The sequence below is a fragment of the Hyperoodon ampullatus genome (assembly GCF_949752795.1).
Source record: "Hyperoodon ampullatus genome assembly, chromosome: 13".
Taxonomy (NCBI): Eukaryota; Metazoa; Chordata; class Mammalia; order Artiodactyla; family Ziphiidae; genus Hyperoodon; species Hyperoodon ampullatus.
In genome coordinates this window covers 25,608,878-25,632,745 of record NC_136926.1, presented here as the reverse complement: position 1 = coordinate 25,632,745, position 23,868 = coordinate 25,608,878, and the positions used below count along the sequence as shown (strand labels likewise).

General features: G+C 54.6%; 1 protein-coding gene and 3 gene segments (V, D, J or C); all 4 read right to left on the bottom strand.

The window, feature by feature from the left end:
• Nucleotides 1-545: 545 nt before the first annotated feature.
• LOC307062422 (immunoglobulin lambda constant 6-like) lies at nucleotides 546-2,952 on the bottom strand. The segment is given in 3 exons: nucleotides 2,895-2,952; nucleotides 2,279-2,386; nucleotides 546-865 (listed from the first exon to the last, which is right to left on the bottom strand).
• An 865-nt stretch (nucleotides 2,953-3,817) lies between these two features.
• Nucleotides 3,818-6,224, bottom strand: LOC307062421 (immunoglobulin lambda constant 6-like). The segment is given in 3 exons: nucleotides 6,167-6,224; nucleotides 5,551-5,658; nucleotides 3,818-4,137 (listed from the first exon to the last, which is right to left on the bottom strand).
• An 864-nt stretch (nucleotides 6,225-7,088) lies between these two features.
• On the bottom strand, nucleotides 7,089-9,161 carry LOC307062420 (immunoglobulin lambda constant 6-like). The segment is given in 3 exons: nucleotides 9,089-9,161; nucleotides 8,821-8,928; nucleotides 7,089-7,408 (listed from the first exon to the last, which is right to left on the bottom strand).
• Nucleotides 9,162-10,357: 1,196 nt separating this feature from the next.
• Nucleotides 10,358-23,868, bottom strand: part of LOC307062419 (immunoglobulin lambda-1 light chain-like) — a gene marked incomplete at both ends in the record, with an annotated part of 216,496 nt that continues 202,985 nt past the window's right edge. Inside the window, 2 exons of the mRNA XM_079718150.1 lie at nucleotides 10,358-10,677; nucleotides 12,139-12,184. Coding sequence (XP_079574276.1) covers nucleotides 10,358-10,677; nucleotides 12,139-12,184 — 366 coding nt within the window. The remainder of the gene's footprint in view (nucleotides 10,678-12,138; nucleotides 12,185-23,868) is intronic.

The following is a 23,868-nucleotide window of genomic DNA, read 5'->3' as shown; positions in this document are numbered from 1 at the left end:
AATGGGTCACCATATATAGGACCGACAGACTCTTGAGTGGGAACACAGTCCAGAATGTGATGCTGAGGGCTCCAGGGAAGGGAGCTGAGGTATTGTTCTGGCGGCCCTGGCAACCAAACAGTGTGTGACCAGGACAATCAGATGTGGAGGTGGTCCACACGGAGGAGGAAGCATGGAAGCCGGTGGGGAGGGTGGACAGACTTCCATTTCTGCAGCTGCCCGATTCCCTGTTCTCGAATGTTCTCTGAGGGGGGGGGTTCCCCGGGTGACAGTGAAACCATCCCTTGCAAAAGCCCCAAGACTCCATCCTCTAACTTGTTTCCCAAAAGGGTAAGAGGATTTTCTTCACACGTGAGGTTGGTTGAGTTCTGGACAGCAAATGTAGAAACAAACATGAGCAGAGAGCACAATTTCTGAATGACAATGAGGACATTTTATTGAGAGTTGATTGGGTGCAAGAGGAAGGGCTGGGGGGACCAGGATGGGTGGGTAGACCCTCCAGGGGTCCTGTGGCTCCAGTGCCCTGAGGGTGGGAGGACCAGGACCTAAGTGCACTCGGAAGGCGACACTGTCTTCTCCACGGTTCTCCCCTCGTGCGTGACCTGGCAGCTGACACTGTTGTAAGATTTCCACTCGCTGGCCGTCAGGGCCAGGTAGCTGCTGGCCGCGTACTTGCTGTTGCTCTGTTTCGAGGGCTGGGTGGTCTCCACGCCCTTGGTGATGGTGTTGCTGCCTGCCTTCCAGACCACCTTCACGCTGCCCGGGTAGAAGTCATTGATGAGACACACCAGGGTGGCCTTGTTGGCGCTGAGCTCCTCAGTGGAGGGTGCGAACAGAGTGACTGAGGGCGCAGACGTGGGCTGACCTGCAAAGTCGGGGAGAGAAGGGAGGTCACTGGGGCAGCGTCCATCACGGGAGCCCTTGACCTCAGGAGAAGCGGGCACAGGTGCCCAAAGTCCAGTGCATGGATCCCAGGCGGGCCCTTGCTCCCCTGAGGTCAGGCAGTCATGGCTGGGGTCGCTCACCTTCTGTCAGGGGATCCTCAGTGCCCGACTCCTGGGAGTTCGGGGCTCCCTTGCAAGTCTCCATCTCTTCCTCAGGCTCCCACGTCCCATAAGCCACATCCCACCCTCTGCTCCCTGGTGCTGCCTGGCGTCCACCCTGAGGTCCCCTCTTTCCTCTGGGTGTCTGTCTGTCCTGGGCATCTGTCTGTCTGAGAACTTCCCCTGGTTTTCGTCCGGTGTCCTCATACAGGCCGTCTGTCTGTCCCCCGTTGAGGCTCTCTTCCCTTTCGGGCAGGGGGGTTGTTGCCCACAGTACCCCTGACACCAGCCTCGCAGCCCCCAACCCTCTAGGGCTGCCACAGAGACCCCTCTAGGGCTGCCAGGGTGGAGGGAGCATCAGCCCCGGGGCTGGGTCCAGGGAGTCCCACAAATGAGAGTTTCCATGTGGGTGAATGTTGTGTTCTGAGCCTGGGGCTGTGTCTGTTCTGAGGGGTCCCCTGACCTGTGAAGTCCTGCTGGGGATCTGTCTGTCCTAGGACATCTGTCTGCCTGGCCGGGTCAGTTCCTGTCACCTGTCCCTATGAGGAGTCCCCACCCTGGGCGTCTGAGCTAGGGGTTCACGTCCAGTGTGTAACTGGATGCGGTGACCCTTAAGGCCCGAGTGTCCTGAGATCTGTGCGGCCTGGGGTGTCCTGCTAGCTGGGAGGAGGATGGGGACCTAGCACCCTGAGGCCACCTTCTCAACGGGATACTCGTCCACCCTTCCCCCGTGTACTGTTCCCTCCTCCTCTCTCCAAGTTCCCTGGCTTTGGGGTCCCTCACTAGCCCCCATTTGTGTCCCTGAGCAGAAAGATCCCAGGATGACAGCCATGCTCTGTCCAGCTCTTTCCAGTGTCCTTCCCACATCCCTGGACCCGGTGCCCCAGCCCGAGACCCCCCATTCCTTGGACCTCAGCCCCTCCATTCTCCTCAGACCCTGGGGCTGGGCACCCTGAGGAGGGAGCTGACGCCCCAGCATCCAGAGAAGAAGGGCCTGGAGGGAAGGCCCGGGATGGGCAGAACGAGGGGTGGCAGGAGGGTCACTGAGCCCGTCCCCACCACGCCCACCAGTTGCTGTGAAGAACGACAGGCTTGGGGGGGATGGACAGCCTAGAAGGGTGAAGGTGACAGGCTCCAGAGAGTGAGACCCCAACCTCAGACAGGAGGGAAAAGACCAGAAAATCTGCCCAAATTTCACTGTGGACCCCGAAGAGGAGGGGAAGGGGGAGACTCACCCAGCACGGTCAGCTTGGTCCCTCCGCCGAACACAGCACACAGTGACACAGCCTCGAACATAAACCCTCCTGACACCCCCTCCACCGCCTGCCCGGGCCCACCTGCAGCTGCACAGAGGCCCCAGGGCCACCCTCTGTGTCATGGGGGCTGGTCTGGCCTTGGGGAGGATGAGGGGGCACCCCACCCCACCAGCAACTTCACCCCTGGGAAGCAGAGCTGCATCCATCCCCAGTCATCGGAGGTGCGGGAGAGACATCTGGGTGTCACATCCCATCCCAGGGAACTTCCTTTCTTGGAGGAGGCGGTGGCCACTGGAGAGCAGCTTGGGGGGGGGGTGTCATGGTGGGAGAATGAGTAGCCTGTTTACAGCCTGGAGGGGATGGAGATGTGCCCTCTGCAGATTGAGGTCCGGGACATTCTTGAGGCTCTACTCGTCCTAGAGGCACGTCCAACACGGCCATGTTTGTAGTAACTTGCATGTGTGTGTGTGTGTGTGCGTGCATCTAAAGGCGTAGCTATGAGATCCTACGTTAGCACTTAGGACAGTCATCTGTGATGATCTCAGATGCCATTTTGAGCTCCTAAGGAAGTGCATCAGTTCACAGACGAACCCACGGCACCTTCCCAGAACCCGATTCTGGACCTCGAGCTCAAGGGGCCCATCGTCCACCATGGACACTTGGACAGGAGGCACTTGTGGTGGAGTCAGTGGTGGGCTGACTTCTAAGGGGTCAGAGAGAGAAAGGCTGGCCTCAGCCCCAGGGCCTTGAAGGCAGCTGGGACCCTCCTGACACAAGTGGAAGGAGGGCTATCTAGGGGGAGTGTGGCATGTGTGACCAGGGTCAGGGAGAGTGTGACAGGAAAGCCTGGGGGAGGGGCACGGGGTCGTTTCCCTAGGGAGGTGCGAGCAAGAGGGGCCCTGAAGAGGGGGACACTCTAGGATGAGGTATGGGGAATTACCAGGGTGGGTTTTGAGCAAAAGGAATCAATGGGTCACCATATATAGGACCGACAGACTCTTGAGTGGGAACACAGTCCAGAATGTGATGCTGAGGGCTCCAGGGAAGGGAGCTGAGGTATTGTTCTGGCGGCCCTGGCAACCAAACAGTGTGTGACCAGGACAATCAGATGTGGAGGTGGTCCACACGGAGGAGGAAGCATGGAAGCCGGTGGGGAGGGTGGACAGACTTCCATTTCTGCAGCTGCCCGATTCCCTGTTCTCGAATGTTCTCTGCGGGGAGGGGGGGGGGTTCCCCGGGTGACAGTGAAACCATCCCTTGCAAAAGCCCCAAGACTCCATCCTCTAACTTGTTTCCCAAAAGGGTAAGAGGATTTTCTTCACACGTGAGGTTGGTTGAGTTCTGGACAGCAAATGTAGAAACAAACATGAGCAGAGAGCACAATTTCTGAATGACAATGAGGACATTTTATTGAGAGTTGATTGGGTGCAAGAGGAAGGGCTGGGGGGACCAGGATGGGTGGGTAGACCCTCCAGGGGTCCTGTGGCTCCAGTGCCCTGAGGGTGGGAGGACCAGGACCTAAGTGCACTCGGAAGGCGACACTGTCTTCTCCACGGTTCTCCCCTCGTGCGTGACCTGGCAGCTGACACTGTTGTAAGATTTCCACTCGCTGGCCGTCAGGGCCAGGTAGCTGCTGGCCGCGTACTTGCTGTTGCTCTGTTTCGAGGGCTGGGTGGTCTCCACGCCCTTGGTGATGGTGTTGCTGCCTGCCTTCCAGACCACCTTCACGCTGCCCGGGTAGAAGTCATTGATGAGACACACCAGGGTGGCCTTGTTGGCGCTGAGCTCCTCAGTGGAGGGCGCGAACAGAGTGACTGAGGGCGCAGACGTGGGCTGACCTGCAAAGTCGGGGAGAGAAGGGAGGTCACTGGGGCAGCGTCCATCACGGGAGCCCTTGACCTCAGGAGAAGCGGGCACAGGTGCCCAAAGTCCAGTGCATGGATCCCAGGCGGGCCCTTGCTCCCCTGAGGTCAGGCAGTCATGGCTGGGGTCGCTCACCTTCTGTCAGGGGATCCTCAGTGCCCGACTCCTGGGAGTTCGGGGCTCCCTTGCAAGTCTCCATCTCTTCCTCAGGCTCCCACGTCCCATAAGCCACATCCCACCCTCTGCTCCCTGGTGCTGCCTGGCGTCCACCCTGAGGTCCCCTCTTTCCTCTGGGTGTCTGTCTGTCCTGGGCATCTGTCTGTCTGAGAACTTCCCCTGGTTTTCGTCCGGTGTCCTCATACAGGCCGTCTGTCTGTCCCCCGTTGAGGCTCTCTTCCCTTTCGGGCAGGGGGGTTGTTGCCCACAGTACCCCTGACACCAGCCTCGCAGCCCCCAACCCTCTAGGGCTGCCACAGAGACCCCTCTAGGGCTGCCAGGGTGGAGGGAGCATCAGCCCCGGGGCTGGGTCCAGGGAGTCCCACAAATGAGAGTTTCCATGTGGGTGAATGTTGTGTTCTGAGCCTGGGGCTGTGTCTGTTCTGAGGGGTCCCCTGACCTGTGAAGTCCTGCTGGGGATCTGTCTGTCCTAGGACATCTGTCTGCCTGGCCGGGTCAGTTCCTGTCACCTGTCCCTATGAGGAGTCCCCACCCTGGGCGTCTGAGCTAGGGGTTCACGTCCAGTGTGTAACTGGATGCGGTGACCCTTAAGGCCCGAGTGTCCTGAGATCTGTGCGGCCTGGGGTGTCCTGCTAGCTGGGAGGAGGATGGGGACCTAGCACCCTGAGGCCACCTTCTCAACGGGATACTCGTCCACCCTTCCCCCGTGTACTGTTCCCTCCTCCTCTCTCCAAGTTCCCTGGCTTTGGGATCCCTCACTAGCCCCCATTTGGGTCCCTGAGCAGAAAGATCCCAGGATGACAGCCATGCTCTGTCCAGCTCTTTCCAGTGTCCTTCCCACATCCCTGGACCCGGTGCCCCAGCCCGAGACCCCCCATTCCTTGGACCTCAGCCCCTCCATTCTCCTCAGACCCTGGGGCTGGGCACCCTGAGGAGGGAGCTGACGCCCCAGCATCCAGAGAAGAAGGGCCTGGAGGGAAGGCCCGGGATGGGCAGAACGAGGGGTGGCAGGAGGGTCACTGAGCCCGTCCCCACCACGCCCACCAGTTGCTGTGAAGAACGACAGGCTTGGGGGGGATGGACAGCCTAGAAGGGTGAAGGTGACAGGCTCCAGAGAGTGAGACCCCAACCTCAGACAGGAGGGAAAAGACCAGAAAATCTGCCCAAATTTCACTGTGGACCCCGAAGAGGAGGGGAAGGGGGAGACTCACCCAGCACGGTCAGCTTGGTCCCTCCGCCGAACACAGCACACAGTGACACAGCCTCGAACATAAACCCTCCTGACACCCCCTCCACCGCCTGCCCGGGCCCACCTGCAGCTGCACAGAGGCCCCAGGGCCACCCTCTGTGTCATGGGGGCTGGTCTGGCCTTGGGGAGGATGAGGGGGCACCCCACCCCACCAGCAACTTCACCCCTGGGAAGCAGAGCTGCATCCATCCCCAGTCATCGGAGGTGCGGGAGAGACATCTGGGTGTCACATCCCATCCCAGGGAACTTCCTTTCTTGGAGGAGGCGGTGGCCACTGGAGAGCAGCTTGGGGGGGGGGTGTCATGGTGGGAGAATGAGTAGCCTGTTTACAGCCTGGAGGGGATGGAGATGTGCCCTCTGCAGATTGAGGTCCGGGACATTCTTGAGGCTCTACTCGTCCTAGAGGCACGTCCAACACGGCCATGTTTGTAGTAACTTGCATGTGTGTGTGTGTGTGTGCGTGCATCTAAAGGCGTAGCTATGAGATCCTACGTTAGCACTTAGGACAGTCATCTGTGATGATCTCAGATGCCATTTTGAGCTCCTAAGGAAGTGCATCAGTTCACAGACGAACCCACGGCACCTTCCCAGAACCCGATTCTGGACCTCGAGCTCAAGGGGCCCATCGTCCACCATGGACACTTGGACAGGAGGCACTTGTGGTGGAGTCAGTGGTGGGCTGACTTCTAAGGGGTCAGAGAGAGAAAGGCTGGCCTCAGCCCCAGGGCCTTGAAGGCAGCTGGGACCCTCCTGACACAAGTGGAAGGAGGGCTATCTAGGGGGAGTGTGGCATGTGTGACCAGGGTCAGGGAGAGTGTGACAGGAAAGCCTGGGGGAGGGGCACGGGGTCGTTTCCCTAGGGAGGTGCGAGCAAGAGGGGCCCTGAAGAGGGGGACACTCTAGGATGAGGTATGGGGAATTACCAGGGTGGGTTTTGAGCAAAAGGAATCAATGGGTCACCATATATAGGACCGACAGACTCTTGAGTGGGAACACAGTCCAGAATGTGATGCTGAGGGCTCCAGGGAAGGGAGCTGAGGTATTGTTCTGGCGGCCCTGGCAACCAAACAGTGTGTGACCAGGACAATCAGATGTGGAGGTGGTCCACACGGAGGAGGAAGCATGGAAGCCGGTGGGGAGGGTGGACAGACTTCCATTTCTGCAGCTGCCCGATTCCCTGTTCTCGAATGTTCTCTGCGGGGAGGGGGGGGGTTCCCCGGGTGACAGTGAAACCATCCCTTGCAAAAGCCCCAAGACTCCATCCTCTAACTTGTTTCCCAAAAGGGTAAGAGGATTTTCTTCACACGTGAGGTTGGTTGAGTTCTGGACAGCAAATGTAGAAACAAACATGAGCAGAGAGCACAATTTCTGAATGACAATGAGGACATTTTATTGAGAGTTGATTGGGTGCAAGAGGAAGGGCTGGGGGGACCAGGATGGGTGGGTAGACCCTCCAGGGGTCCTGTGGCTCCAGTGCCCTGACGGTGGGAGGACCAGGACCTAAGTGCACTCGGAAGGCGACACTGTCTTCTCCACGGTTCTCCCCTCGTGCGTGACCTGGCAGCTGACACTGTTGTAAGATTTCCACTCGCTGGCCGTCAGGGCCAGGTAGCTGCTGGCCGCGTACTTGCTGTTGCTCTGTTTCGAGGGCTGGGTGGTCTCCACACCCTTGGTGATGGTGTTGCTGCCTGCCTTCCAGACCACCTTCACGCTGCCCGGGTAGAAGTCATTGATGAGACACACCAGGGTGGCCTTGTTGGCGCTGAGCTCCTCAGTGGAGGGCGCGAACAGAGTGACTGAGGGCGCAGACGTGGGCTGACCTGCAAAGTCGGGAAGAGACGGGAGGTCACTGGGGCAGCGTCCATCACGGGAGCCCTTGACCTCAGGAGAAGCGGGCACAGGTGCCCAAAGTCCAGTGCATGGATCCCAGGCGGGCCCTTGCTCCCCTGAGGTCAGGCAGTCATGGCTGGGGTCGCTCACCTTCTGTCAGGGGATCCTCAGTGCCCGACTCCTGGGAGTTCGGGGCTCCCTTGCAAGTCTCCATCTCTTCCTCAGGCTCCCACGTCCCATAAGCCACATCCCACCCTCTGCTCCCTGGTGCTGCCTGGCGTCCACCCTGAGGTCCCCTCTTTCCTCTGGGTGTCTGTCTGTCCTGGGCATCTGTCTGTCTGAGAACTTCCCCTGGTTTTCGTCCGGTGTCCTCATACAGGCCGTCTGTCTGTCCCCCGTTGAGGCTCTCTTCCCTTTCGGCGGGGGGGTTGTTGCCCACAGTACCCCTGACACCAGCCTCGCAGCCCCCAACCCTCTAGGGCTGCCACAGAGACCCCTCTAGGGCTGCCAGGGTGGAGGGAGCATCAGCCCCGGGGCTGGGTCCAGGGAGTCCCACAAATGAGAGTTTCCATGTGGGTGAATGTTGTGTTCTGAGCCTGGGGCTGTGTCTGTTCTGAGGGGTCCCCTGACCTGTGAAGTCCTGCTGGGGATCTGTCTGTCCTAGGACATCTGTCTGCCTGGCCGGGTCAGTTCCTGTCACCTGTCCCTATGAGGAGTCCCCACCCTGGGCGTCTGAGCTAGGGGTTCACGTCCAGTGTGTAACTGGATGCGGTGACCCTTAAGGCCCGAGTGTCCTGAGATCTGTGCGGCCTGGGGTGTCCTGCTAGCTGGGAGGAGGATGGGGACCTAGCACCCTGAGGCCACCTTCTCAACGGGATACTCGTCTACCCTTCCCCCGTGTACTGTTCCCTCCTCCTCTCTCCAAGTTCCCTGGCTTTGGGGTCCCTCACTAGCCCCCATTTGGGTCCCTGAGCAGAAAGATCCCAGGATGACAGCCATGCTCTGTCCAGCTCTTTCCAGTGTCCTTCCCACATCCCTGGACCCGGTGCCCCAGCCCGAGACCCCCCATTCCTTGGACCTCAGCCCCTCCATTCTCCTCAGACCCTGGGGCTGGGCACCCTGAGGAGGGAGCTGACGCCCCAGCATCCAGAGAAGAAGGGCCTGGAGGGAAGGCCCGGGATGGGCAGAACGAGGGGTGGCAGGAGGGTCACTGAGCCCGTCCCCACCACGCCCACCAGTTGCTGTGAAGAACGACAGGCTTGGGGGGGATGGACAGCCTAGAAGGGTGAAGGTGACAGGCTCCAGAGAGTGAGACCCCAACCTCAGACAGGAGGGAAAAGACCAGAAAATCTGCCCAAATTTCACTGTGGACCCCGAAGAGGAGGGGAAGGGGGAGACTCACCCAGCACGGTCAGCTTGGTCCCTCCGCCGAACACAGCACACAGTGACACAGCCTCGAACATAAACCCTCCTGACACCCCCTCCACCGCCTGCCCGGGCCCACCTGCAGCTGCACAGAGGCCCCAGGGCCACCCTCTGTGTCATGGGGGCTGGTCTGGCCTTGGGGAGGATGAGGGGGCACCCCACCCCACCAGCAACTTCACCCCTGGGAAGCAGAGCTGCATCCATCCCCAGTCATCGGAGGTGCGGGAGAGACATCTGGGTGTCACATCCCATCCCAGGGAACTTCTTTTCTTGGAGGAGGCGGTGGCCACTGGAGAGCAGCTTGGGGGGGGGTGTCATGGTGGGAGAATGAGTAGCCTGTTTACAGCCTGGAGGGGATGGAGATGTGCCCTCTGCAGATTGAGGTCCGGGACATTCTTGAGGCTCTACTCGTCCTAGAGGCACGTCCAACACGGCCATGTTTGTAGTAACTTGCATGTGTGTGTGTGTGTGTGCGTGCATCTAAAGGCGTAGCTATGAGATCCTACGTTAGCACTTAGGACAGTCATCTGTGATGATCTCAGATCCCATTTTGAGCTCCTAAGGAAGTGCATCAGTTCACAGACGAACCCACGGCACCTTCCCAGAACCCGATTCTGGACCTCGAGCTCAAGGGGCCCATCGTCCACCATGGACACTTGGACAGGAGGCACTTGTGGTGGAGTCAGTGGTGGGCTGACTTCTAAGGGGTCAGAGAGAGAAAGGCTGGCCTCAGCCCCAGGGCCTTGAAGGCAGCTGGGACCCTCCTGACACAAGTGGAAGGAGGGCTATCTAGGGGGAGTGTGGCATGTGTGACCAGGGTCAGGGAGAGTGTGACAGGAAAGCCTGGGGGAGGGGCACGGGGTCGTTTCCCTAGGGAGGTGCGAGCAAGAGGGGCCCTGAAGAGGGGGACACTCTAGGATGAGGTATGGGGAATTACCAGGGTGGGTTTTGAGCAAAAGGAATCAATGGGTCACCATATATAGGACCGACAGACTCTTGAGTGGGAACACAGTCCAGAATGTGATGCTGAGGGCTCCAGGGAAGGGAGCTGAGGTATTGTTCTGGCGGCCCTGGCAACCAAACAGTGTGTGACCAGGACAATCAGATGTGGAGGTGGTCCACACGGAGGAGGAAGCATGGAAGCCGGTGGGGAGGGTGGACAGACTTCCATTTCTGCAGCTGCCCGATTCCCTGTTCTCGAATGTTCTCTGCGGGGAGGGGGGGGGTTCCCCGGGTGACAGTGAAACCATCCCTTGCAAAAGCCCCAAGACTCCATCCTCTAACTTGTTTCCCAAAAGGGTAAGAGGATTTTCTTCACACGTGAGGTTGGTTGAGTTCTGGACAGCAAATGTAGAAACAAACATGAGCAGAGAGCACAATTTCTGAATGACAATGAGGACATTTTATTGAGAGTTGATTGGGTGCAAGAGGAAGGGCTGGGGGGACCAGGATGGGTGGGTAGACCCTCCAGGGGTCCTGTGGCTCCAGTGCCCTGAGGGTGGGAGGACCAGGACCTAAGTGCACTCGGAAGGTGACACTGTCTTCTCCACGGTTCTCCCCTCGTGCGTGACCTGGCAGCTGACACTGTTGTAAGATTTCCACTCGCTGGCCGTCAGGGCCAGGTAGCTGCTGGCCGCGTACTTGCTGTTGCTCTGTTTCGAGGGCTGGGTGGTCTCCACGCCCTTGGTGATGGTGTTGCTGCCTGCCTTCCAGGCCACCTTCACGCTGCCCGGGTAGAAGTCATTGATGAGACACACCAGGGTGGCCTTGTTGGCGCTGAGCTCCTCAGTGGAGGGCGCGAACAGAGTGACTGAGGGCGCAGACGTGGGCTGACCTGCAAAGTCGGGGAGAGACGGGAGGTCACTGGGGCAGCGTCCATCACGGGAGCCCCTGACCTCAGGAGAAGCGGGCACAGGTGCCCAAAGTCCAGTGCATGGATCCCAGGCTGTCCTTTGCTCCCCTGAGGTCAGGCAGTCATGGCTGGGGTCGCTCACCTTCTGTCGGGGTATCCTCAGAAACTCTTCCATGTCACCCTCCCAGGTGACCCGGCCAAGCCATTCCATCTGCAGCCTCAGTTTCCCTGTGTGTAACCCGGGCAGCTCTCTTCCCTCCTCCTAGTTCCTGGAGTCTGACTTTGGAATCTGGCCCCGACCTCCTGAGCCCTCAGCCCAGCATCAGGCCCCCACATGGCTTCATCCTTCAGGATCCCAGATGCCTCTTCTGTGAACCAGGGTCCCCCACCCCACCTGCCAGGATCCTCACTGTGTATGGAGAGGCCCTGAAGCAGAGCCATGTGCACAGAGGGACCTGGAGCCTCCTCTCCTTGACGAGCACTGGCTCTGCCCCAGCCTGGACTCAGCCGTTCCGGCAAGGGCTGTGTCCACCTCACCAAAGCCCCAGGGCCTCCTCTGATACCCTGCCTATCTCCCCATCCCTCTGCCTTGATTGCAAGGCCCCTCGCCTTGGCTGTCTTCTTGGAGCTGCTCCCCCAGAGGACGGCACAGCTGCCCCCATCAGCACCTCTGATGACTGATTTTATGGGGCAGCTGTGAGCTCTGAGCCCCTGTTTGTGATCTCCTGAGTCTAATGCAAACTTTGAGGCAGGTGGAGGCCGACCCTTGGACAGGTGTGATCCCTGGGCCCCAGGGAGTCAGGGCTCCAGGGACAGAGAAGTCTCTGCCCTACGGGACCTGCTCCTTTCTGACCACCATCCTGGGAACCTCTGGTCACCTTGTCCTATCTCACCTGTGTCTCCATGTCCCTGTGTCCTCACAGCCCAGCTGGGGCCCAGAGAGCCTCAGCCCAGAGTGTGTGGGACCCCTCTCTCTGCCCTCCATGGGCCTCCCTCAGGCTGCTCCTCTGCGTCCCTGGAGGCTGGGTCATAGCTTCCGCCATGTCCCTGACCTCCCTTGTGGCCCTCAGCCCAGACCCTGGGGCTTGGAGACTGTCTCCAAGGCCACCCCAGTGCCCCTTGTCAGAACAAGCCTCTGGTCCCTACGCCAGTGTCTGCCCTAGAGAAGGGGAAGGAGCCCCCATTCCTGGACCAAACCCCAGCCCAGGCCCCTGGATGGTCCATGTCCGACCGTTGGACACTGGAAGTGGCTGCTCCTGTTGTTGGGGTCCTTCCTGCTGGTTACCCCAAGACCAACCTGCCTCCCCAGGCCCCAAGGAGAAAGGTGGGTGTCGGTCCTTAAGTTGGGAGGGCAGAGGGGAAGCAGCCCCCAGAGAGAAAAAAGTGACTTTCCCAAGACAGCAGAGGGTGGGACAAGCTGGAAAAGACGTGAGAGCCACTTACCTAGGACGGTGAGCTTGGTCCCGCCGCCGAAGACGTACCATGGTGACTGAGACTCGGACCAAAACCCGCCGGGCCAGCACCTGGGACCTGTCCCCCGGGGGCCAGGATGGAGCAGGGGACTGCTGGGTGTGACGGGCTCAGAGCTGCAGCAGGTGGGGCTGTGTCCTCGGGCTGGGGTGTGGGCAGCCAGCCCCACCAGAGGCTGGGGCACCCCTGGGTGTCCCCATGCCCAACCCCCTGTCTGAGGAAGGAGCCACTCACACTTTGTCACCCAGTGTGTCCCCCCAACTCTGAGGCTGTCCTGTGACCACTGAATCCTCAGTGCTGGTCTGGATGGTGCCGCTGAGTGCCGAGTCCCCTCGGGTGGCCATGTGGTGTGGCAGAGTGAGTCCTGAGCTGGCTCGGACCTGCCCGACCTCTCCTGGCCTCATTTTAGGGCTTCTGGGTGTTCCTTCCCCATAATTTCCCACAGTCCAGCCAGGTAGCTTCCTCCCTGGGCCTGTGGACACCAGGTCATTCCTGGGGGGCCCCATGTGGAGACCCCCTGCCCTGTGGTCTCCACACATTGAGACACAGTTCAGTTCCTCCTCTTTCATGAAGCCTTCTTGGGTCTTTCAGATCATTGTCTTTCTGTCCATCTGTTTGTCCATCCATCATCCATCCATCCATCCATCATCCATCTATCATTCGTCTATCCATCCATCCATCCATCCATGTATCCATCATCCATCCATCATTTATCCATCTGTCCAGCAATGGTCCCCAAGCACCTGTCTTCCAGGCACTGTTTCACAGGCTGGGATGTGGTATGGGGAGCCCTCTTCCTCTCACCCCTATCTCTCCCTGAAACTTCTCAGGTCAACGCCAACAAGGTCCCCATCCTGGTCAAGTCTGAGGTCCCTTCCCAGTCCCCTGTGTTTTCCCATTCTCTCTGCCTGACCCACATTGTGCACTCTGACAACTGCCCAGGGTTCCTGCACCCCTATTTCCAGTCCTGACCTCTCTTTCTGGCTCTAGATTTATGCACATTCTGCCTCCTGAATGCATCTCTGCTTGAATGCCCTACAGACACCACAGACTCAACATCCCCCATCTAAACTCCTCACAGTTCCCTGCAAACTTGCTGCCCCTCATTGTTCTCACTTCAGTAGATTTCTCCTCAAGCCAGAGGCCTGGAGTCATCCCAGAATGCTTTCCCCTCATTGAATCACCCTCTGTGTTCTAGGCATCCTACTACAACACAAAATACCCTTAAAATACTCAGGAAAAGAAAAAACACCCAAATCTCACCCTAAGAGTTTATGATGACAAGAATCCTCAGGCTTTGCCAAATCTGATTGTATCTCCCAATGAAGTTTATCTAAGACAGAAGGTAACCCTTTGTATTGGGACAAGAATTTTTTTAATTCAGCGGTGGAACTATTTGGTCATGGTTATGTTTAAGGTGTGCACATAAGATTTTTGAAACAAAATTTAACAGAATAGCAATATAAATTCAACACTTATTTCTGATTAAAGAAAGCAAATATCCAGCCTTTTATTAAGTTAATTATCTAAGGAGACATCCTCAACTTGATAAAGAGTATCTCCCAAAACTTATAGCAACCTTCACATTTAAAGGTAAAACCATCTTAAAGGTCAGGGTTCCCACTCTTACTTTTATTATTCAACATATTCTACAGATTCGAGCCAATGAAGTGAGATGAGGTGGGGGAAAGAGTGTGTTAGGAAAAATGAGATAAAATTGTTCTTTGCAGATGATGGGCTAGTTTACTTCAAAAACCCCCAAAACAAAACAAAACAAAAGCCAAGACAATCAGCTGAAGGACTATTAGAACTAATAAAAGAATTAACCAAAATGATTGAACACAAGAGCAGTAGGTAACTATTGAGGAGATGAAATTTGGGAAACACTGACAACCTCAATAAAAATTCTATTAAAAACCCTAGGAGGGCTTCCCCGGTGGCGCAGTGGTTGAGAGTCCTCCTGCCGATGCAGGGGACACGGGTTCATGCCTCGGTACAGGAAGATCCCACATGCCGTGGAGCGGCTGGGCCCGTGAGCCATGGCTGCTGAGCCTGCACGTCCGGAGCCTGTGCTCCACAACGGGAGAGGCCACAGCAGTGAGAGGCCCGCGTACCGCAAAAAAAAAAAAAAAAAAAAGCCCTAGGAATAAACTTAACACAAAATGTACAAGATTTGCATGGATAAAACATAACACAACCTGACTAATGGACACAACAGCAAAGACATCAATTTCCCTCAAATGAATCCATATACTTCATGAAATTACAAGCACAACATCAAAGGAATAATTTTTGAAAATTAGTGAACCGATTCTAAAGTCCAACAGTAAGAATAATGATGGAGAATAGACACAAATATTCTGAATGAGAATAATAACGACGGGGTTGTTCTCTACCAGGTACCGAAACACATTGTAAAGCTACAATAATTAAAACAGGGTAGAAAGGATGTGGGAATTGATCATTAGATCAACAGAACCACAGAGAGGATGTGATAAATCCATAATTCAGTATTGGATAAAAATTATGTTTGTATTCAACAAATACATGATGATTGGCTCTCCATTTGGAAAATATATAAAGTTATATTCCTACCTACACAAAAATAAGCTCCAGGTGAAGTAAAAACAAACATCAAAACAATGAAAGTACCTGAATAAAATAGAAAAAAAATAGAAATGAATATGCCTTCCCTATGTTTGCCACAGATCACAGACACTGTAAAGAAAAACCACCAATCTGACATGTAAAAATTAAAAAGGTTTTATGGTGAAAGACCCCACAAACAAAAGGTGTAAACAGATCAGGGAAAAATATTTACAATGTACATACTTAATAAGGGGTTACTATCCCAAATAGATGGAGAGTTTCTTATAGATCTTTAAGAAAATAGAACCAAACGAACGAAAAATAAACCACGCAAAATTATGACTGGTGAATTCACAGAAGAAATAAAATCAGTCAATAAAAATATGAAAGAAAAATAAGTTTCACCAATGATCAAATAAACAAACAACAAACACTTTTGTTCTCATTTTTGCTCATCAGATGTGCAAAATAAAAAAAGATCCAGGGGCTTCCCTGGTGGCGCAGTGGTTGAGAGTCCGCCTGCCGATGCAGGGGACACGGGTTCATGCCCCGGTCTGGGAAGATCCCACATGCCGCGGAGCGGCTGGGCCCGTGAGCCATGGCCGCTGAGCCTGCGCGTCCGGAGCCTGTGCTCCGCAACGGGGAGAGGCCACAACAGCGAGAGGCCCACGTACCGCAAAAAAAAAAAAAAAAAAAAAAAAAAAAAAAAAAAAAAAAAGATCCACCCTGTCACATTATTGGCAACAATGGAGAGGGAAAGGCACTGTCATTCACTGTGGTGAGAGTAAGTTGGAACAGACTTTTGGGAGGACCACTGTCATCTCCTACGAAAATTTCAAAGCCTGTTCACTCTGATCCAGCAATCCCACTTTTAGGCATCTATCCTGTGGAGATACACAGTGTACTTAGTATGGGTACACAGCTACACACGTGGGGGTCTCCATGTAGCATCTCTTGTAATTTACATTTTTAAGTGGAAACAACCTAAATGTCCATTAACAGGGGAATCATTAAAGACATGCTGCTTCATCCAAACTTTGAAGTCTTACAAAGCTGTGTGGAGAACATGGGGGATCCATATGGGCTGATACAGAAAATCTCAACAGACTGTTGAAAAAGGTAGTTGCAGGCTAATATGCTTCTGTGCTTAATCTTTTTTTAAAACACATATTACTCTGGTATTAAAAATTATTTTAGAAGATAAAAATGAAATATATCTTCTTGTGAACATTTTCATAACTACAGAAAATTATAAAGTAAAAAATTGAAACTAGATGAAATCCCACCTGCCAGAGACACACCATTGACATTTTTCTACATTTTCTGACAGGCTTTTGCAAATGCACACATACTTTAAAAACCCAATTTCAGAAATACAATTTTGGAGGTTTGTGTAAGATTCCTTATGATGGATATTCCATGCTGTATTTTGTCACACCCTTTCTGCTGGATATTTAGGTTATTTCCAGTTTTCTCCCATCATTAATAATTTTGAGTTTCTTGCTTGTAAACCTTTGGTTACATCTTTGGTTGTTTCCCCCCACCCTCTGCTCAGGATGAATTCCTAGAAGTGGAATTACACAATTTAAAGAAATACGCTTTCCTTTATGACTCACTGCATATTGCTAAAAAGGGTGTACATTTTAGTCTTTTATAGACAGCTCATGACTGTGCCTGTTCCTCCCCATCATGATAATGTCACTTTAAATTCACTTGCCCATTACATAGGAGATATTGGTACCTGGTCACCATGGACCAGCACCCCCTCCCCATTGCCTTTCCACTGCCCCTTCTCCATCCTCTAATCTGGCCTCACACTGGTCTCTGATCTGGAGCCATTTTTTCAAAACACGAACCTGACTCTGACAGCTCCCCACTTAAATCCTTCAGTGACTCCTCCTGGATCCCAGGATAAAGGATGAGGTGTACAAGACCCCAGCGTTCTGCACCCCGCTCTCCCCGGCTCCGGAAGCTCCCTGCAGGCTTGTGCCACCTCACTCTCCTCCTCGGACCCCCCACTCTCCTCCTCACTCTCCTCCTCGGACCCCCCACCATTTCCTCTGCCTGGAGTGCCCCGTCACGTGTCAGCACCCTGGTTCTGTAAGACCAGCTCGGGCATCCCCCCTCCCATCTTACTGCTCCTAAAATGGCCCATGGGTCTGCCCAATGCCTGGACATGAACCTGCTTGGTTCAGGCTTGGCCCCAGTTAAACACTCAGGAATTTAGTTGAGGAGTTGGCCTCCTTGGGGGACACCAAGCCAAACCCTTGCTTCCTTCTCTGGATGCCTTGTAAACTGCCCCTTCTCTTGCACCATTTTCTTAAAACACAGAACATGCTGGTGCCTGTTCAGTCCCGGGATTTCGACAGTCCTGGGACCGTGCCCATGTGCTGTATGAACTTGGGCAAGTTGCCTCACCTTTCTGGACCTCTATCCCTGTCTGTAAGATGGGGATGATGGCAGGACCTGCCTTGTGGGGCTGCTGCCCCTAAAGTGATTAGTGCCTTCTGGGTACGTCCTGCCCCTGCTGCCCTGTTTCTCCCTGCTCAGAGGTCCAGGGCGAGGCAAGTGGGGCACCAGTCTTGGGCACAAAACTTAAGGGGCACCAAAAAAACCCAGTCATTGAGATAAATAATACTTTAATACAGTATTAAGAAAGAAAAATCAATACAAACAAATCCACACTAGACAAAATGTCAACACTTTAAATAAAGCCACTGTCTGCTCAGGCCCCTTCTTTACGGATGATTCTTCCTTCTTGCCCCTCTCCTCTATAGTCATTCACCCCTGCGCCCCGTCAAAGGGACCTCCAGTCCCCCTGTACCACAACTCCCTCGGCCTCTTACCTGTCCCACAGTCTCTGCAGGCTGGATGGGATTCTTCCTGCCAGGGCTTCCGTGTGGGGGGGCCATGCTGCCACCGGGGGCAGCAGGCCATGGGTGCCCATGGCCAGGCCCAGTACTATTAGAGGCCAGGGCTGCCTGGGGACAGAGCTCTGACCCCTGGGGTGCTCATGGGCCCATCTGGCCTGACCTGGGCCTCATGTGCCCTCAGGGTCAAAGGCGCCTCGGCCGACCTGCTGGTGTGGGCTCCCTGGAGGGGGATCGGCAGGTGCCCCCAGTTCCCCTCGCTGGCAGTGCCGTCCCAGTGCATCCTGGCCCGCGTGGCCCTGTCCTCTGCCTGGGCCCTTTCTGTCCCTGCCCCCAGCACCCAGCCCCCTTCAGGATCCATGGCTGTTACTCCTGGGGCCTCTCCCAGGGGGGCCTTTGCTAACTGCTCTGCTGTGGTCAGGATCCAGGGCTCAAGGGCTTCACAGCAAAGCCCGCCCCCCAGCCCCGCCCCCGGGTCCCTGGGTTGGGCACACCCGCCCTGTTCTCCTTCCCTGTTCTGTAACTGCGACCCCGGGCTGTGGAGCATCTCCCTGGGGCCTGGAGGGGCCGGGGAGGGCAGCCGAGTTCCCGTGGAATAAGAGTCAGTGAGGCCTGAGTGCAGTGGGCTGGGGCTTCTCTTCTGACCAGTCCTCCGGCTTGGTCCCTGCAGCCTTCACTCCGGCCAGTCAAGATCGCCCTTCCTTAGTTGGTTTGGCCAAGCCTGGCTAGTGTCCCTGGTCAACTCCTCACTCAGCTTCTCAGCCAGGCAAGGGCCCTGTGGGAGTGATTCTATACACCTCGCTCGAGGAGAAACGTCAAGTCATGAATGTTGACACCATCCAGACCGAGGTCCCCTCTGGACCTCAGTTTCCTTATCTGTAAAATAGGGGCAGTTCCTTTGCTGTAGGAAGGCCTTAAGGATCAGTGTGATCACGTGTCTGCTTAGGTTGGGGTCCGTTTTGAAGCCCAGAAAGATAACACATGATACAGTGATGAGAGGGATGCTGTTTATCCAGTGCTGACAACCGGGCTGGCTCCCTGCTGAGCTGAGATTTTTTTTTTTTCTCCCCTGTTTGAAGATGAAGAAATTGATGTTCAAGCAGATTCTGTAACTTCCTGATGCCACACTGTCAAGAGGCCTGGCCCTCACACAGCTCTAGGGCATGCCCCTCCCTCTAGGTCCTGGTGCTGTCAGGCTGCCGGGTATAGGAAGAACTCCAAGTGGCAGGTTGCAAGTTCCCACTTGTCACAGCCAGCACCTACCCTCTGGCTTCCCAGTTGCTCTCTGGCCACAGGAGCTCTAATACCTATGTCAACTTAAGTCCAGCTCTGCAGCCCTCCCAATCTTCTGTTTCAGCAAATCTGAAAGAGGCCTCCCAGGGATGGACCCCAAAGTGACTTTCCTGGGAGGGCCCTTTCAGAGGTGTCTGGCCCGTGATTTTTTTTTGCAGTTCGCGGGCCCCCTACTGCTGCGGCCTCTCCCCTTGCGGAGCACAGGCTCCGGACGCGCAGGCTCAGTGGCCATGGCTCACGGGCCTAGCCGCTCCACAGCATGTGAGATCTTCCCGGACCGGGGCACGAACCCGTGTCCCCTGCATCGGCAGGTGGACTCTCAACCACTGAGCCACCAAGGAAGCCCTGGTCCGTGTTCTGAGGCCAATGCTCCTTAACTTTCCTGCTACCTTTGGTGAAAATCAGTCCAGCCTGTTCCATGGGATGCATTAACAGGCACCCAGCTTGGGACTTCATTTTCTTCACATAGATAAGGGTCCCTGGGAGAAAATGTCTACGGATCTCTGTATTTCTGCACGTCTCATGAGCAAAGGAACGGATTGTCTTTGTTTTGGATCATCTTTTCGAGTATGTTTGTGTAATGAATGACCCTGGAGGGTAGAGATAGTGTCTCCCTCTGGAGCAAAACATGCTTACTGTCCAGCAGAAAAGATTTGGGGTCCCCAGCTTGGATGTGCAGGTGTCTCCTGGCCCCTTTGCATCACCCTGTGGGGCTCAGAGAACCAGTGCAGGACGATGCTGATATGCCGGCTGCCTCTCTTGCTGGGAGTAACAAGCTGGCCTTTGTCTCCAACTCAGCATCTTGTGTCCGCCAGCATCTGTGCAACTGCGGCAGGCTCACTTTTTAGCTTGCGGGCAGGAACAAATCCCAGACCCTCCACAGCTCTTGATAATGATGGTTGTGATGGAGGAAGGAGGGAACGAAGGTGATGACGGTGATCAAAACCTCACAGTTTGACCAAACTCATAAAGCAGCTGTGGAGGAGCCCCAGGCTGCCGGGCCCAGTGCTGAGGGCTGGACTACACAGCACACACACACAGATCCCTGGCCTTGGACATGGGCCAGGCATTGAATGGTAATGGGGTGTGGGCGCCCTACCAGCCATCATGCAGGATATGGGGGAGCCCCTGGGAGGCCCTGATCCAGTCCAGCTTCTCCCCATTGTGGTGCTTGGCCCACTCCAGCCTGGGACCTGGGCCCCTTGCACCTTGGGGGCTGCGTTGCCCCTGCCCCAGAGTCCAGGCTGAATCTGCTCCCTCCCCGTACCCCTGTGTGGGTGTGACACTCACCCACTGCCCGGGGCCCAGAAGCTGTGGTTCCCCCCACCCACTGGGGACAGCCCCAGATTTCGGGGAGAAAATGGGGCTGTCCCTGTACTCGGTGACTCCAGTTGTGCCCCATCCTCCACCCTGTACCTGCCACGGCCTCTGGGCAGCCGCCACCGCAGACCACATCCTCCTGTGGTGGCTGCAGTCGGAAATCCTGGTCTGGCTGGACCCTGGGGACCCTCGGGGGATGGGCAGGGCCTTCCCAGCTGGTGCAGCTGCAGCTCTTGCTGCCCAGGCCTGTCCCCAACCCCTCCCTGGACCGAGAATGGCCGAGGGCTGGATTCAGGTTGAGCCAGAGAGATCTGGGTCCAGCTGTCCTGCTCAGCAGACACCCTGCTCAGGGTCCCTGGCTCCTCTGTGCCCCGCCCCCACCCGTCTCCCCTGGAGCGGAGGGGTGTGTCACGTCCAGTCACTTCTGCCCTGCTCCCGTGTCAAAGGGCGCCCCCTGCCTCCTGCTGGTCAGCCCCCTGCCCATTCTCCATCCCACAGGCCCCAGAGACCTGCCTATAGTCACAGCGGAGTCTTCTCTCCCAGGCCTAGGTCTCCCCAGCTCCCCACACCCCTCCATCCCCAAAACTTAAGCGGCTGGTCCTTCTCTTAACATCTTCAGCGTTTTACTCTTGGGGCCTGGAGGGTCTGAGGCAGAGGGGGACAAAGTTTCCGTCTGGAGATATGACAAAGTTTCTGGAATCAGGATCTGGCTCTGTGGTTCCTGAGCCGCCTCTGAAGGGTGCCCGGGGAACCCTGAAGACCCCAGCTCCTCTGGCGATCCTGGGGGTGCAGCCCCCCACCTGCACTCTCCTCCAGCAAATGGGGAGAGAATCCTGCTGCTTCTGGAGATGTCACAGACTCACCGACCTGGTAGCTTCTTCTACAGATGAAGAAACTGAAGCACAGAGAGGGAGAGTTTCTTTCCTAAGACACACAGCTACTTGGTGTAAAGACCGTGTCCTGGGACTTACCAGTACCAGCCGGAGACCTGGGAGGACCAGCCTTTTTGGACATGGGTGTGGGATCCAGCCTGGAACTGGGGGCTTTGGAAAATTTCCGTGCTTTAACCTCTAACTCTCCCAGTCCAGCCACTGGGGATGCAGTCTGAGGGGGAGGGCCCGGTAGGGGGCAGCAGAAACCAGCTGTCGAGGGAGGCAACGCCCAGAAAATGTGGCTCTCAGAAGTGGGAGACGGGAGACCTGGGGGTGGGCACAGGGGGGTTCCTGTGAGGGGGAGGAAGGGGTGCAGGGGCTGGACTCTGTTCTTCATCTTCCTGGAGCCCCGGCTTGTCCTGGGGTGGGGGGTGCTTAAGGTGAGTCACACCAGTACATGGTCAGATCCTCACTTTACTTACTGTTTCAGTGCTTTACTCATATGGATTTGGGGGGGCTTTACTTTCAATTTTTTAAAATATTGCATTAAATATTATTTATCTTTTTTTTTTTTTAATTTGGCCGTGCCATGGGGCTTACGGGATCTTGGTTCCCCGACCAGGGACTGAACCCGTGACCTCGTCAGTGAAAGCATGGAGTCCTAACCACTGGACCTCCAGGGAATTCCCAAAATATTATTTTTCTTGATTACTGAGTTTTGGGGCACTTCCTTGAATTTCTCAGGCATGGAGGGTGTCTTACTCATCTCACTCTAGTCTTGGCTGTGTGGAACTTGGGAGAAACCAGTTACCTCCAGCTCAAGGAACTGCTTTTTGCAGGGTCTGCCCACCCCTTCCCTGTGCTGGAGTGGGCGTGGCCAGTGCCCAGCAGGCTCTGCCCCACCTGACCAGGTGGGTTTATATTTGCAGGGCAGAACCTGTTTTCCAGGTCCTTTCCAAAGGCTTGGACTGACCCCTGGGAGGGGTACACTCCCTCGGTGAGGAGACCCCACTTTGGCAGGTAGTGGCTTTGTAGCAGCCATTGGTCCTTTAACTGTTCCACCAGCAACTAGCAGCCGGGTGAATCCTCCTGGGACCCTGGGAGGGTGGTCCAGACTTACACATTCTCACATCCTTGTTCCATTCATAGGAAATGCTTCCGTCCTGATGGCTAACAAGACTAATGTGATTTATATTCGATTCTCACTTCATTCTTACTAAAAGCCAAACACCTAAATACTCTGACATTTATTTCTCACATGGTGTCCAATAGTATCTGTTGCTGATTAAATAACGACAAATAGCCTTGTGACTTACCTTGTTTTTAAAAAGTTATAAATGTAGATGAATGAACGCAGAAGATCTACATCATTTTAATGTTGATCTCACCAGACACGTCCTTTAATTTTCAGTGATTTATGACGTTCCTCAAAATGCCCACTAACACATTTACTTGTAATGACAAATACAGTGGGAAGGCTTCTAACAGAACTTCGTCTGAATAGTACATTTGGCAGTGAGGACTGGCTTGCAAATTAGATCACTTGGTCAGACTCTTCCATAGATTGAATGATTCAAGTCAGCAGCCTCAGGTTTTGGAGGAAGCATATACTCAAACCACATGATAAGATGCAACTATTTTTCTCAAAAGATATCATATTGGCAAAGCTGCACTAAGATGACAGATATTTAAAATTTCCCCAATCTTTATATCTTCTTACACAAGGGGCCTCTTAAGTAAAGGAGTAATACATTTAACTAGTAAGTTCTGCTCAAGCCTTCTCGGTGTTTATCTCCGAGAAAATGAATGACAAGTGGCTGGGTGACACCTCTCTGAGGGTGGTTCCCAGAAAAGCTGACTCTGGGATGGAGCCAGCTTGCAGGCTCTCCCAGTATATGAGGCAATAAGCCCTCATCCCTGAGGGGTCTGGATGTGCATTGAACTGCCTCCCACACGAGTCCTCTTGAAGTCGGGTGGTGTCCATCCAATCCTTCGCTTTCCACAAAATTACAAGAGTATGAAACGGAGCTGTCAGCTGATAAATCATTTAGAGAAACTATTTTTGACCACCAACCACGAACGATTTTTGGCATATAACTAGGAAGGAGTTCATATCAGGCAGTGACACTGTATTACAAGACTCCTATTGATGGACCAAAGTTTCTCCGTGTTTCATATAGAAACGCAAGCCAGGACAGCTTTGATGCTGGACTTACTTCATTCTAGAGGTAAATTATATTAATTGATGGATCCACGAATCAACACTAGTTAATAGTTATTTATGAAAATGTCAATGCATTTATGTTGTTTTGGTCAAACTCTGCTGCTAATAATTAGGATATAACAATGTGGGAGAAACCTTTTAGCACTTAAAATCATGGGAAATGAAACAAATTCAAAAATTTTTAATGAATATACATTATTATGACAGAGATGTATGATAGGATAATGAATGAGATTTTCAGGTATGAAAATGTATGAGCAGACCAAATGTAGTAAGGGATGTGGAATGGAAACAAGTCTAAGCAGAAGGAAAGATGGATGTTATAGAAGAATTTTAAGGACAGTGGATATCAAATCATGATGATTTTTAGACTCCTATGAATATATGTAAAGGAGTGATGTGAACATTTTACAATCTTCTGATGACAATTTTCAGATGTCAAGTTACAAAGGAACAGGCATCGTGGGGAAGCCCAGTTCTTAGAGGGTTGTGGGCAATGAGGTTGAGGGCCCACCTCAGGGTGTTGCAGGGAGGC